The following is a 15,754-nucleotide window of genomic DNA, read 5'->3' on the forward strand; positions in this document are numbered from 1 at the left end:
CTCATGCCATCTTTGAAAGGCTCTGTGCATTCAGACAAGTGTTGGCAATCTGGCATTGTCCCTCACCAGCAACATCATGACACCTACTGATGGCACATAGCTGGCATGACTGATCCTCCTTCACACATGCCACTTTGTGCCCTCACCCTAGACCCTGTGTTGGCACCAGGCCACAAACTTTGCCTTTACATTGCTACATCCTGTGTGAACACTGTAACCCCGTACTATCTTGTCCCCTGTGCCCACTGCAGATCTCTGACTTGTCTTTGTCCAGTCGGGGAATATTAGATACACACAAGCAATCAGACAATATGAAACATGAGTTTTTATTTACAGAAAGCAAAAGCAACCGCAAACAAAACCAAGAAAAGGCTGAAGTTAGCGCCAACAATTAAACCACATTTCCACATCATGACCAATGAATATTGTTCAATCCTCAAATGTCTGCTGCACCCAGTTGTCATCTGTTAGAAACGGGTGTTAGTGAGGTTCTGTCTGGAGGATGGCTCGGTCATCCACAAAGGCAGCTTTCTCACTCTTCCCTTTCTCCTCCTCATTCTCTTTCGGAGACTGCTCCTGTCTCCTCTGTTTCTCAGCATTTGTCATGTTGCCTGCTCAGATTGTGCTCAGCCCAGCATGCCAGGATGAAGCAGCACAGACTCTTCGGAACATTTTGGAGATTTACGCCACAGCCTGGTCCAAGCAGTGGAACTGCATCTTTATTAGTCCTATACTCTTGTCCACCATGACCCTGGTCGAAGCCTGGGCGGCAGTGTATCTGCATTTTGCGTCAGTCAGGTACTTGTGGGGTCATGATCCATGGTGGCAGTGGGTAGCCCTTACTCCCTCAGTACATAGCGTTGGGAGGCAAATGGTACCGCAATGCATCAGATACATTGTTCCAGGTGTTCCAGGTTTGAGGAATCATGGCAGCTACCAGGAGATTGGGCATACATCTCCAGCAAATGGCTCAGAGATCACATGGGCATTAATAGAAAGCCTCCCTTCCTGTTGATGAATTTTGCAGTAGTAAGATGGCCCTCTCAGTGCAATGTGTGTGCAGTTCGTGGCAGCAATGTACACCAACTGCCAGGTTCACAGTAGTAACATGCCAAGACTCCTGCAACAGAACCTACCAAACCTGCAATCTCACCCACCTGAAAAGACAAGGGCAGCAAATGTATAAAATCAACACCACTGCAAGTTCTCCTTCAATTCACGCACCATCCTGACTTGGAAATATATCAGTATTCCTCTACTACCACAAGATCAAAATGTTGGATCTCACTTCCTAATGGCACTGTGTGTGTCCCTATACTCGAAAGACTGCAGCAGTTTGAGTCAGCAGCTCCCCACCACCTTCTCCAGAGTAACTCGGAGTGTAGTCTAACTTTCTGGCACAGCCAGTGATGCCACATCCCACAAACAAATTAAAACCGAATGAACAAAACCCTTACTGCTGTTTATAACTACTCACAATCCCTTCTGTGGTGCTGCAAATAAAAGCAGGGCACTTTTATCTGTAAACAGGCTGGATTATTCACCCACAGTCTGAACAGTAAAGGACTGAAAGTTAACATTAACATTTTACAAGATGAGAGATTTTTTATGAATTAATAAATGGAGATACAGGTAGTTCTTCTATAATGTGATGGTTGTGTTCTTGTGCAACCCCACATTATTGAAAAATCACAATTTAGAAACAACACTTAAAGCCTTGTCATGTGATCGCGCGACAATCAACACACGTTTTAAAAGTTTGTGCTTTAGAACAGCATTTCCAATTCGGCAATTGTGTTACAGCGAATTCATGTTAACAAAATGCACATTATAGCAGAACAACATTTATTCGTTCTGTGGGCATGGTGACTGAATGAGCAAGTCAATAGAGTTGAAAATTAGACCACAGGATTTTTGAATAGAGTAATTTATTTGAAGAATTGCTTGTATCTAATATTTTCCTTTGTCATCACACATAATTATTCTTTCCTGCATAATCAATTTCATAACTATTTTAATTTGACTAAAATAAAACACCTAAACTCACACAAAGTTGTTATACTAATAAACATTTGGCAAAAGATATTTGTTTATTTGCATTTGATTTACTTGTCTCAACTCTAGTTTAATTTGACTCTCAAATTTTACGGTATGATTTCTACTAATTATTCTCTACCTCCCACACTTTCACTCTTAAAATTGTCAGCACCAAAATTTATATCTACACCTAATTTCTCAGTGTTGGCTCATGCTCTGAATTTTACATCACCAGCATCAAAGTGAAACTGAACTATCAATGACTTTGTTTTCAATGTCACCATCTGCATTTTCAATGTTTGTTGAAACATTAAAGTTTTCAGATAGACCACATAGGAAGTTGTTCTCCTTGTATTAAAGTGAAGTGATTTAGTTTATGGTGATCCTATTCAGCTGTTCTATGTTTTCAAGACATGTTTTGATTTTTTTGTAATTTCCATAAGAATAACATTTAATGGGTTGGAGGTTCATTTAAAGGTTACAACTTGTTTTTGTGTAACATTGAAAGTGGGTCCTTTTCACTTTTTTCACCACAATATTCATGTATCTCTGATTTACTGCCCGTACATTTTGAATCTGACTCAGCTCTATGATGAGGACCATAGTTGCGAACCTCTTTAAGGAGGACTTAGTCTCTTTCTTGTAGCTCTGGTAGTTCTTGCATTCTGTGGCTCTCAGTCAACTTCTTGCATTCTTACTCTGCCCTCTACACCTCCTCTTTCACTATCTGTGGCCTTTTAGATTTTGTCAATTTAATGCCTTTTTTTTCTTTAGCCTCTCTATTACTTCTGTTTGTTCATGCTGCCTGCCACTTTCCCTTTCCAAGTAACAACATATCTTGTTTCAGAATATAAATTATATAATACAAACCTACATGAAAAAAACAAATGAAGGAGGACTGAAGGTAAATTTTTATGATTTATGATGTAAATTTGGAACGTGTGGTTATGGTCGATTCTGAGTTGCACTGTCAGTGCAGATACAGTCTAGGAAGAGCTACAGGATCCCCAACCAGAAGTTGAAAGCCTTTTGGTTGCTCAGGTTGTTAGATGTCAATCTTCCCATATCATGCCCTTCGATCCAAGGTAACATCTACTAATTTTGATTGAGATCAGCCAAGAACTTCGGAGGAGTTTATGACCAAGCAGAAAGACACATTTCACAAACATCAGCTTGATTCATCAATACTATTTGTCTGCCCTTTCAGACATTACCTGGACTTGCTGCTGACATTACTGCTGAGTCCCCACAAAACAACTGTATTATTTTCTGTCTTCTTTCCGTTTTTCATGATCAGGTGTACTCTAGATGTCAGGATAATTATGGTGTACTGCTGCAGAATAGCTGGCGTATTGCTCATCAAAGCACTTTACTCTTTTCAACGAAAAGTGGCTTCAGGTCCGCCCTACTCCATGTTTATTAGTGAAGAGGAACTCCTAAAATAACTGTCTGCTCATTGGAACCAACTGAAGTCTGACTTCAAAATACTAACTCTGTGGATTCAAATGTATCCATTGCAAATGTTGAACTTGCATTCAGCCACATTTGCATATTTGCAACTCTCAGTTCACTTCATATGAATCTTTCATTTTGGGTAGTGCACTATTATGAAACACTTGCAATAGCTGCCATTTTATGTTCTAACAAATAGCATGATTCTGTGTAATGAACGCACTCTGAGAAGCCAACCTATAATTCAAGGTAAAATATTTGGCATAATTTAATTCTTATACATTGTCAAATATTGCCTGCTGAATTGGTGTTTGTTTAATGTACAATAGCCATTTATTTCCTTTTAAATCTGTACTCCTAAATTTATCCCAAAAATCATTAGTGAACTAAATGACAAGTATTCAATAAGGAAATTGGCATTAAAAGCAAGATAATTTTTTCAAATGCCTTAACCACCCTCTATTATTCTATATTTGTTTTAGGTTAAACAGTGGTCCTCTGCTACCTTCTTCATCCAGGCCCAAACCTGGAAAGGATGTCACATATTGGAGACGAAGAGGGCAAGACTTCAGTGTTTTACTGGATTACACAAACCGTGGGGACTCAGGCTGCAAAGGAAATAATGTGACAAAAGATCTAAACAATCCAAAGGCTGAACAACAAGGGAAATGTTCACAAGATGTACGGCTGAAGAACATGCAACACAAACCAGAAGTAACGAGAATGAATGAGCAAAAAGGTTGGATGTCAGAATGTCAGAGTGTGACCGTGAAAGAGATGGTTGAAGACAAGTGGAGAATGCCAGAGGATCGTAAGTGCCAGAGCTTGGGGACAGAGGAATGGAAAGCGTCTTTAGGAAGACAGCTGTCTGATGGTGATGGAAACAAATTGAAACAGGGCATATTGCCTCATGTGGTTGATGGTGAAGAATTAAAAAGAGAAGGATTACCATACATAAAGAAGGAAAAGTCTCAGTCTTTGCCCAGAGTTATACCAGAAAGTAATAGTAAGGAATTTCAGACAGGTCTATATTATGTAGATATGCCTGGGTTTGACAGAAACAGAGTGGAAAATCAATTTTTGAAAGATGATCTTGTGTTGCAGGATAATGGCTCTTATTGTCATCCTAAATCAAGTACAAAGTGGACAGAAAATTTCAGGCCGTGTGCTCAGTTGCCAAAAACGAAGTTGACTAGACCACTGAAACCTCCTTCATATGAATTGTATCAGCAAATTAGGAGAAGTTCAGAAATGATACCCAATCTCCATCTACACGGAGAAACTGATGGGCAAGTGGCTCCTTTTGCCAATGACAGTGAAGCAAGTGTTGATACTAATTGCTGCCTTCAAGCTCCTGCTGGTAGCAGCTTGGAACCTCCTGTCTATGTGCCTCCCCCATCTTACAAAGCACCACCTCAGCAGAACGCTGGTAAGAAATGTTTTGAAAAAGTGCCTGCTTGTGATAGCACATCTCAGCCCTTTCAGTCAGTGGATACTGTTACTGATCAGTCACACTGGTGTTTAGATAACCAGGAGAGTGATCATGCTCAGCAGAAACATATCTCTCATGATAGCGGCACAAAGCAACATCTGCAAACCAAGAGTGTTAGTGATGATGTAGGTAAAAATATCCCTCACAAAAGACAACCCTATAGTTCTTCACATAACGGCTACACAGATGACCAAAAGGCTTTTGTCAAATACATACCATTTAATGATCCACGATTAAGACACATTACTATAGTGCAGTCTGAGAAGCAAAACAGTGAAGCCAAACATAAGTATGAACCGTGGAAAGCAAAGGACAATGTTGTAGATGGAAACAAGACATTTGGACCATCAGACCATTGCAGTGCCTTTTCTGTTCCATCAGGATCATATTATTCCACTCAGGCAGGCCTGAGGCCTATTACTGATACTATGACTAGCAACAAATGGTTTGTAGCATCCAAGTCAGAGATTGAGAATGGTACTAAGTCTGAACGTTGTTCTAAACCATATCTGGACAACCAGTTTGACACCTCATTCAAATGTAATTCCGGGGTTCTTTCAACCTTAAACCATCCTGTTAGTTATCCGCATTCAAATGCCAATTCTAAAGCAGAATCGCATGTGCATCAAGACACTGTTGAAACCATTACCCAGGTGAAGAAGTGGGAACCAGATTCCCAGAGTTTTGAGGCACAAGAGAAGAAACACTCCAAAAGAAGAATTTCAGAAACAATATTTTGTCTTGTTTCCGTGCCAGTTAAAACATGCGAAGAAGAGTCAAATGAAGATGTCTTTGTTAATGACGTGAGAAATGGGAGCATTGACACTATTCTGAATGACAGCACTGGAAACTTAACAGAGCAAAGCTTTTTAAGCATGTCTTCCTCCGACTTGGAATTACAAGCTCTGACAGGAAACATGATCTCAGAAAATGGGTTGAAGCGACCTGAGCCTTGGAATGAAGTTAGCAATAGACGTACGGTTAGCTATAATTTTAACCAGCACAGAGAATTAACAGCTTCTGGCTCTTGGCCGGGTGACCAGTATAGAGATCAAGAAACGCAAACGAGCTTCATTAAAGGTCCCCGTACCACTCGGTCATTCACTGGTGCTATGAAAAATATTAGAACACGCAGCCAGATTCAAAGTCAGAATGACTCAGAACCTGAATGCAGTACATTAATGCAAGGGGATAAAAGGAATGCAGAAGTTACAGCCATCAATGACCAGAAACGTAAGCTGAAAAACTGTTCAATAAATGGTCAGGCAAACTTGTATCCCTCTACTGGTAGTGCTTTCTCAAAGGCAGCTCCTAAACAGCATCAGGTCAAACACATTAGCTCACACCAAAGTCATGTTCACGGGGCTTCGAGATGCTCACAGAAAGAAAGTGGAGGTGGAAGTGTGGTGGATCAGTTGAAAAAGAGCAGAGCGGTTTCACAGACATCGTCAAGCAGTGGCAGAGAGGCAGTCGGGTTTGGTCAGTTCCTCTTGAAACCTGTAAGCCGCCGTCCTTGGGATGCAATTAGTGAATTAGAAAGTTTCAACAAAGAGATTCAGGAGCAAGAGGATCGCAATGTTCAGGGACTGCAGAAGGAAGTTGAAGACAGTGAGCTTAGTGCAAATCAGTCAGTACACCCAGACAATGATGTTTCAGACAATCAGACTTACCAAACACCTGAGTTGTATGTGTCTGAAAAATCATCAGTCAAGCTGATCAAGCCCAAAGAAAAGAAGGACAGCGGCAGTGATAAAAGTTGCTCAAATTACACTAATTTTACCCCTGATATACAGGACCGTTCTAAAAGATCTGCTGTCAATAACAAATTGAGCAGCCAGTCAATCAATCAATTCCAAAAACCCATCAATAAAAGAACAACTGATACCAAAAGTAGCACAATTCTAAATGTATTCACAACAAAGAATGCCTATTTCAGTAAATTAAAAAATGAAAACAATTTGGAGGACACCAAGAGCAAAAGGCAGTGTATAAACATCAATGGAGTTCGAACACCTATGTGTCAGTTAATTGAAGAACGGACAGAAAGCACAAATGATCCGGACACGTCTAACAAAGTGATGGTGCCAGACACCAAAGCTCAGCCAGCTCGAGAAACTGAATGTAATGACAGTATTGGAAAAATGTTCCCTCAGTTTGACAATGATCAGGGTCACTCAGAACCTATTCTGAACTCTCTAAACTGTCACAAAAGCACAAAGCCAAAAACTGACAACCTATACGACCTCTTAGAGCAAAAACCTGTGGAAGGAATTTCGAAAACTGAATCATTAGAAGAAAGAGCTGCTCGGATTTTGGGAATAGATGTAGCTGGAGAAGCCTTGATTTCTCCAGTGAAGAAGACATCACATCAGAATACAGGAGAAAATGAGACAAAACCTCCTTCTGATGTGGAACTGGGCTATAACGGTAATCATTTTGTGGCAGACAGGAAAAATGCTTCAGTGGGACAGACAGGACACATCGAGGAGAAATCTTTGGAAAGCAACAAACTTTCAGAATGGAAACAAAACCCTCTGTATGGAAGCTCAAGTGGAAATAATTTACATGAGAATAAATTGCTGAAGCAACTTGCTGAAAGTAACAAGGAGTCAGGGAAAAGGGCCATCATAAACGAGTTCTTTCATGGACCTTTCAAGGAGTTTTATAATTGGACTGACGCAAATTGCTGTCTGAGTGCAGAAAGCAAGGCTGTCTCTGTCCCAGGTGCAGACAGGAAAGGTCGAAATTCTTCAGAGAAGATTGATTCATTGCAAGGCAAACTCTCATCATCTCCCCTAAACCGAACAGCTCTCAACCGCTTGGCCAGAATGAAAGAAGTAGATTCGGTTTCCCGTATCAGACGTCTCAGCATCAAAAGTACAGGTTCTGGTGATGATTTTGATGAGGAAAAATGTAGAACAGAGAGGGGAGAAGAGGAAGCAGATTACATGTTGGCCAGACAGGAAGAACTCTGCACAGCAAGGAAGAGAGTCATATCACTGGACCAAGATTTGGAACCTATTGCATCTTCAATGTCAGCTGATTCTGAGCACAGACAGGTGGCAGGTACGTCCTTACAGTACGTCATGCCTAAAGTCTTAGTACCTCAGAAACTGGAGGATGGTACTTGTAGAATCATAAATATAGTGATGAATTTAGTATTAACAATCTTAAGAAATTATTGTCATCCCAGCTGATGTTATTACTGGACATGTCAGATTCCAGAGTGAAATCGTGATTGATAGATCATGTTTTATTTGGTTTTAACTTGCTTGTTTTTCATATTGTTGCAGATTTGGCTTTAACAATAAGCAGTAGAATTAGAATCCTTACAGTGTGGAAACAGGCCCTTTGACCCAACAAGTCCACACTGACCCTCCGAAGAGTAAACCACCCAGACCCATTTCCCTAAAATATACATCTGCAGTCCTTGTTTTTACCTAATGCACCTAACCTACACATCCCTGGACACTATGGGCAATTTAGCATGGCCAATCCACCTAACCTGCACATCTTTGGAGTTTTGGGGAAAACAAAGCACCCAGAGGAAACCCACACAGACACAGGGAGAATGTGCAAGCTCCACACAGACAGTGGCCCAAGGCTGGAATCAAACCTAGGTCCCTAGCACTGTGAGGCAGTGCTAACCACTGAGCTGCTGTGCTGCCTTAGTAGTTTAATAAAGAAAAGAAGAAATGTAGAATAAACCAGCTTATTTATGTATAACACAAATTTAAAGATTTTGAAACACGTGTTAACATATAATCCTGTTAATTTCTAAAAGATCCCTGTACAGTACCCAATGGCATTCCTTGTACAGCCCTTCCTGATAAAGGGCTTTTGCCTGAAACGTCGATTCTCCTGCTCCTCAGATGCTGCCTGACTTGCTGTGCTTTTCCAACACCACATTCTCGACTCTAATCTCCAGTATCTATAGTCCGCACTTTCACCTTCTTTGTACAGTTCCTACATAAGAGAAAACTCACCTTCCTGAACACCTCCCAGTCTGAAAAATCTAATAAACTCTTCCTGGAGTTTTTATAGACCTGAGTTTAAATATTCTCAGCTTCAAAAGACCTCTTTGGGGTTTTAACAATATGCCCTTGATCTGGAACCATTACTAAACTCCTTACTCGAAGGTTAACCAATTTTTAATGTCTATTTGTATCCTTTCTCAGGAACACTTTCACACATCCATCATCATCCAAGACTGAGCATAAGAGGTACAGTTAGTAAGTTTGCAGATGACACCAAAATTGGAGGTGTATTGGATAGCGAAGAGGGTTACCTCAGATTACAACAGGATCTTGACCAGGTGGGCCAATGGGATGAGAAGCGGCAGGTGTATTTTAACTTAGATAAATGTGAGGTTTTGTGTTTTGGGAAAGCAAATCTTAGCAGGACTTACACATTAAATGGTAAGGTCCTACGGAGTGTTGCTGAACAAAGAGACCTTGGAGTGCAGGTTCATAGCTCCTTGAAAGTGAAGTCACAGGTAGATAAGATAGTGAAGAAGGCGTTTGGTATGCTTTCTTTTATTGGTCAGAGTATTGAGTACAGGAGTTGGGAGATCATATTGCGGCTGTACAGGACATAGGTTAGACCTGTTGGAATAGTGCATGCAATTCTGGTCTTCTTCCGATCAGAAAGATGTTGTGAAACTTGAAGGGGTTCAGAAAAGATTTACAAGGCCGTTGCCAGGGTTGGAGGCTTTGAGCTATAGGGAGAGGCTGAACAGGTTGGGGCTGTTTTCCCTGGAGCGTCGGAGGCTGAGGGGTGACCTTATAGAGGTTTACAAAATTATGAGGGGCATGGATAGGGTAAATAGACAAAGTCTTTCCCATGGGGTCAGGGAGTCCAGAACTAGAGGGCATAGGTTTAGGGTGAGGGGATAGATATAAAAGACACCCAAGGGGCAACTTTTTCACACAGAGGGTGGTTCGTCTATGGAATGAGCTGCCAGAGGATGTGGTGGAGGCTGGTATAATTGCAACATTTAAGAGGCATTTGGATGGGTATATGAATAGGAAGTGTTTGGAGGGACAGGGCCGGGTGCTGGCAGGTGGGACTAGATTGGGTTGGGATACCTGTCGGCATGTACGGGTTGGACCAAAGGGTCTGTTTCCAGGCTGTACATCTCTATGACTCTATGACTTCCACAGAACTGCCCTAGACTGAAAAGAAAACTAAATCCTTCTTTTTTCCAGCTTTGGGCATTTTCCCAACCTTACAAAAAACAAGCCAGGAAACATAGATCAAAAAACTTAAGGTTTTGTTCTGTGTATATTGCTCAGTCATAAACCCTCCTAATATAAACTAAACACCATTAGCTCTGGAAGGTACCTCTCCATCCAAGTAGTTTTAAAATAAATCACCATGGCTACAGGCATATTTACAAGTTAGTCATTAAAGTCAACAAGGCAGTCACTTCAATATGGGGAGAAAGTGAGGTCTGCAGATGCTGGAGATCAGAGCTGAAAATGTGTTGCTGGAAAAGCGCAGCAGGTCAGGCAGCATCCAGGGAACAGGAGAATCGACGTTTCGGGCATAAGCCCTTCTTCAGGAATCCAGGGAACAGGAGAATCGACGTTCGGAAACTTGAAGAAGGGCTTATGCCCGAAACGTCAATTCTCCTGTTCCCTGGATTCCTGAAGAAGGGCTTATGCCCGAAACGTCGATTCTCCTGTTCCCTGGATGCTGCCTGACCTGCTGCGCTTTTCCAGCAACACATTTTCAGCTCTCAGTCACTTCAATATGACTACCTGTTGAATAAGGAACAGAAATAATTGCTCCTGATTCACAGTAATATGGTAGTTATATGAAAAACAGCACAATTCCAATAGGAAATGATATATTTGTGAAAGGGGTACTTACTATAATCAGTATTTGCATCATAACTGTGTCATGTAAATCATATTTCATCCTTGCATAGAATCCATGGGGGCTAAATCCATCAGCTTATAAAAAGGGAACATGATGCGTAATTAACCTATATTTGTGATTGAAATTCAGTTTGCACTGATGTTCCCTCTTAGCTGCATGGCTGCACATACATGCAGAGCTGAAAAGTGTGGCACTGGAAAAGCACAGCAGGTCAGGCAGCATCTGAGGAGCAGGAGAGTCGATGTTTCGGACTTATGCCCAAAACGTTGACTATTCCGCTCCTCGGATGCTGCCTGACCTGCTGTGCTTTTCCAGTACTACACTTTTCAACTCTGAAGTCCAGCATCTGCAGTCCTCACTTTCTCCTGCACATACATGCAGCAACACTGAGGGTCCACATATGGTAATCAGCTGACCCACAGCATTCACAGCATTTGCTTTCGGTTCAGGAGGTTGTTGCTATGTGCAGGCTTTAGAGATCTGCACAAAAGAAAAATTAATTAACAAGAATGTGGGTTAACCTTCCAATTTAGGCTGCTCATTTCAATTTTATTTGCTCAATTTCATTTGAATTTCGTTTTCAAATTTCATTTGCTCAACTTCTGCATGCTTGTGAGTCCAAATAGCCTTTATGTATGTCAATGCAAATACAGAAGATATTGCACCTCCATAACTGCTCATAAATGAGTTAATGAGAATGAAAATTTAGTCACTGAAAGCCAAAGTCTAACCCCTAAAAGAGATCACCACATAGTAACTGCCTGGCCCATCTAAATAGTCTGGATAAGTTTGCTTAGGTGGTGTATTTGACTGCTACTGCTATAAAGCAGAATGGCTTATGTTAAAAGAATCCAAGCTAGACAGGAAGTTAACACAATTGCAAATTTCACCATATAGTCATTCCTGAATATATGCAGCCTGGAGATGCCACCTTTGTTTTCAAGGAATGAATTGCTTCAGTGATTCAAGATTTTTCCTGGCTCCGAGTTAGCTGGGTATTCCTTTAATGGCAAGTTGAAAACTCTTCTCGTTCCTTTGCTGCCATCTTCTTCACCACTCCCATCTTTCCATCTTTATAGCCTTTTTCTCTCCCCATCAACCCTTTGCAGCCTTCTTCATCCAAATGCTTCCTCTTCCAGCTTCCTCCTCCCTGCGCCTCAGCCTTCTTCCCCAACATACAGCCCCTTTCTTCTCCATATTTATCCCACTGCCCTTGCATCTCCTTTGTCTTGGCTAAGTACATCTCCCTGAGACCCCAGGCCCAGTTGACAGGACTCCCATCACAACCCCTGCCAAACTCCAGACTCAGTCCACAGTAAGACCACTGACACACTGTTACAGCCATGATCGTAATTAGCTCAGAATAGAACCAAGCCTTCCCACCCCTCACTGTCAGCACCTATGAAAATACATTGTCAAGATAGTTCTTTTTCCATTAGTCATAGATATCTTTAAAAACCTGATATGCAGCAAGTTAATAACTGACTTGCTGTTGGTCAGAACTAACTCTGATCTGCTCCTGCCACTTCCCACTCCTACTCAATATTTTGCTCCATTATAGCTGATCATTTATTTTTATGTCAGCTTTTAGCTTGCTTGCCTCTGCTGCTGCCCCCACCCAGCCCCAGGTGCTTCTGACAACAACAATTTGCATGTATGTAGCACTTTTTAATGTTAAACTGCTCGTGGCACTTCACAGTGTTATAAATCAATGTGGATTACGTTATCCAAACACAGGGAACACCGAATGTTCTGGGCAGGAGGTTCTGGTTTCCAACTCAATGTGGATCAACATGAGGTGATATTCAAATGGATAAAATCATAGAAGCCCTACAGTGTGGAAAGAGACCATACAGCCCATCTGGTCCACACTGTCCTTCCAAAGAGTATCCCACCTGGATCCACCCTCCTACCCTATTCATGTAACCCTGCATTTTCCATGGCTAATCCACCTAGTCTGCACATCCTTGAACACTATGGGCAATTTAGCATTGCCAGTCCACCTAAACTGCACATCTTTCGACAAGGACAAACCTTAACTCAGTTTCGCTGTCCACACATCCTGCCAGACTTGTTGATTTTCTCCAGCATACTCAGTTTTTCCATGAGACATTTCTCCCAGAACCGTTTTTGCCAGGCAGCTACTGTTCAAATTGCCTGCTAAGTATCAGAATCAATCAGTGTATATGATATCAGTTAGTATAACGGGATCAACAACTATTCCTTAGTGTTTTTGTCTTCCACACAGGCAAGAACAACACAAGAGCATCACTCCAACATTTTCATTACAACTTCATATAATCCCTACTTGAACCTATCAGAGTAATCACCGTAATTTTCAATATAGTCATTCAAAACCCCTCTTAAAGAAGCATATTTAATTTAAAAGCAATTGTATTTTGCTGAAGTAGTCTTCAATTCAAAACAAAAAGACACTTTGCTCAATCGCTTGCTTCACTACACGGCATGCATGCATTCAGTAACTATAGCACTTCAGTTAATTGCTTTTAGTTTTCACTGGTACATATGAGGGTTAGTGTAGACTCGATGGACTGAATAGTCTGCTTTCACACTGTCGGGTTTCTTCCTCCAAATGCAGGTGAGCATAAAAGTCTACAGTGTGGAGGTGAAGGCTTTCCATGTTGGTCAGCTCATGAGAAGGCTCAGTCATCTAAGTCGGGTTTGTGGTTGCAAATATTTACTGTTAGAGGTGAGGTCTGACTGAGCTAACAAGCCTGTCTAAGCAAGACAGCCACATCAACTGACACCCACAAACTTGACCAGGGCAGGCCAGTGGTGCTGAACTCAAAAAAATCTCAACTCAAAGAATCGTGTCTTGAGGTTGTACCCTTGCCCCGTACTAACTTTTAGTGAAAAGTTCTCAGATGTGTATATTTTCTTGGTTTTGAAGAAGATCAGTGAGCTGTTGATATCTGAGCTACTGAGTGTTGTAACTCCTTTTACATTTTAAGTGTGTACCCTGACACTGTGAAAGGGCAGTGCCACTGTGGTGCCAGTGGTGCTATATTGGTAGGTGCATGAAAAATTACAGATGTTGAAAGAAAGATGGAGATGCCTGGCACCCATCCTCCTGTGTGACAGGTCTGTGCAGTGCCAACTTTACAATGCCAACTCACACTCCCAGGAGCATGAAGCACTGGGCAGAGAGTAGGACACACCCTGGCAGAGCTACAGCAGATCATTCATCCCCTTGTGACACTGGAGTCAGGTTCTCCTGAGCTTCCCACAGGTGCTGACCTCTGCAGCCACCTCTGTCCAGGGTGGACTCTTGTTGGCATCCCCAGGGAAAAGAGCTTCCGTTTTGTCCCAGACTGTAACCTTCAGGGAACATCTATTGAGGCATTGCTAAAGCATGGTGCTGCTTTTCCCTAGTCTCTGATATCTCCGGGGGTGGGTGGAGATGATGAGCAGAGAGTGAGTGATGCTCCCAAATTGCAGAGAGTGAAGTAATATATAGGTAATGTATAGGTAATGTGCAGTAATGTATAGGTGCCTTTTAAATCTGACACCTGGATGTCAGAACCTAAAAGATATTGGAGTGGATTGGCGGTTAGAATCTCCTACACAGAACATTTGGTGTTTTACCTACACTTTCATAAAATAATGAGCTGAGAAGTATGTAATTGTATGAAAAGATTGCCCTGTCTCAGTTTAGAAGTCTCTCCTGCTGTTAAATCCATCTCCGCATTGTCTCTAAAAATGCAATTCCACTACCAAGTTGCTTTCAAGGTGCCCATTCAAGTTACTCGAGCCAAATTCCTGAAACTCCCTAACTGCACTCTGGGTGTCCGTACAGCCCAACGATACTAGATGTTCAGGAAGGTGGATCACAAGCACCACAAGGCAATTGAAAATGGGCAATAAATGTTGGTCTAACCAGTGATGACCACTTCCCATGAAACATTAAAAATAATATATCTGCCTGTATCACTATCCTACCTATGTCTAGTCACCTCACAATTCACAATTCATTGAAATCGTTAGGTTTTAAAATTGTGCCCCAAACGTCGACATCTGGGTCATTAACCAGATCAAGAAAAGCAGTCGTCTTAAGACCGACTGCAGGGAATCCAAGACATACCTTCCATCAGTCAGAGGAACAACTGTTTGCCATTACTTGGTTTCCTGATACTCTTTTCCTTTTATTCCACACACTTTAACATTATGTGTTAAAGATGTGCAGGTCAGGTGAATTGGCCAAACTAAATTGCCCGTAGTGTTAGGTAAGGGGTAAATGTAGGGGTATGGGTGGGTTGCGCTTCAGCGGGCGGTGTGGACTTGTTGGGCCGAAGGGCCTGTTTCCACACTGTAAGAAATCTAATCTGTAAGAAATCTAATCTAATCTAATTACTGGCTAGTGTATTAAGTGGCCCTCTATCAAATGTTCTCAAAGGAAATGTACGTCACATCAGCCATCTCTTCCATTGATCAAATTAGTCAAACATGATTTGCCCTGATCAAATTTTGCTAGTTTTTTTTAATCAATTCATTCATATTTGCCCAAGTGGTTACCAGTTTTGCCCAGAATGTTTTCCCATTATTGAAGTTAAACTGATCTGCCTCCGCAGCTGGGTTTGGACTTGCATCCTTTTTTCACAAGAACATTATAACATTATAATTCTCCGATCCTGTATCTAAGGAAGATTGGAAGATGATAGCCAGTACCTCTATAATTTCCACCCTTATTGTTTTCAAGGCAGGGTTGCCTTGTTAGTTAAGAACAAAATTAAATCTATGGTGCTGAATGACATAGCGTCGGTTGATGTGGAGTCTGTGTGGGTGGAATTGAGGAACCACAAAGGCAAAAAAACCATAATGGGAGTTATGTACAGACCTCCTACAGTGGTCAGGGACCAGAGGCGCAACATG

General features: G+C 41.6%; 1 protein-coding gene across 7 annotated transcripts in view; it reads left to right on the forward strand.

Annotated features, from left to right (window-relative positions):
- The window catches only part of jcada (junctional cadherin 5 associated a), a 233,742-nt gene that overhangs the window by 193,197 nt on the left and 24,791 nt on the right, over positions 1-15,754 (forward strand). For 6 of the 7 annotated variants that reach the window (XM_043690569.1, XM_043690567.1, XM_043690568.1 and 3 more), the window contains 2 exons: positions 3,972-8,047; positions 13,464-13,544. In XM_043690569.1, the coding sequence (XP_043546504.1) occupies positions 3,972-8,047; positions 13,464-13,544 (4,157 nt within the window). The remainder of the gene's footprint in view (positions 1-3,971; positions 8,048-13,463; positions 13,545-15,754) is intronic. The other variant, XM_043690574.1, reaches the window with a different exon arrangement.

Source organism: Chiloscyllium plagiosum, chromosome 5 (assembly GCF_004010195.1).
Source record: "Chiloscyllium plagiosum isolate BGI_BamShark_2017 chromosome 5, ASM401019v2, whole genome shotgun sequence".
NCBI classification, from domain to species: Eukaryota; Metazoa; Chordata; class Chondrichthyes; order Orectolobiformes; family Hemiscylliidae; genus Chiloscyllium; species Chiloscyllium plagiosum.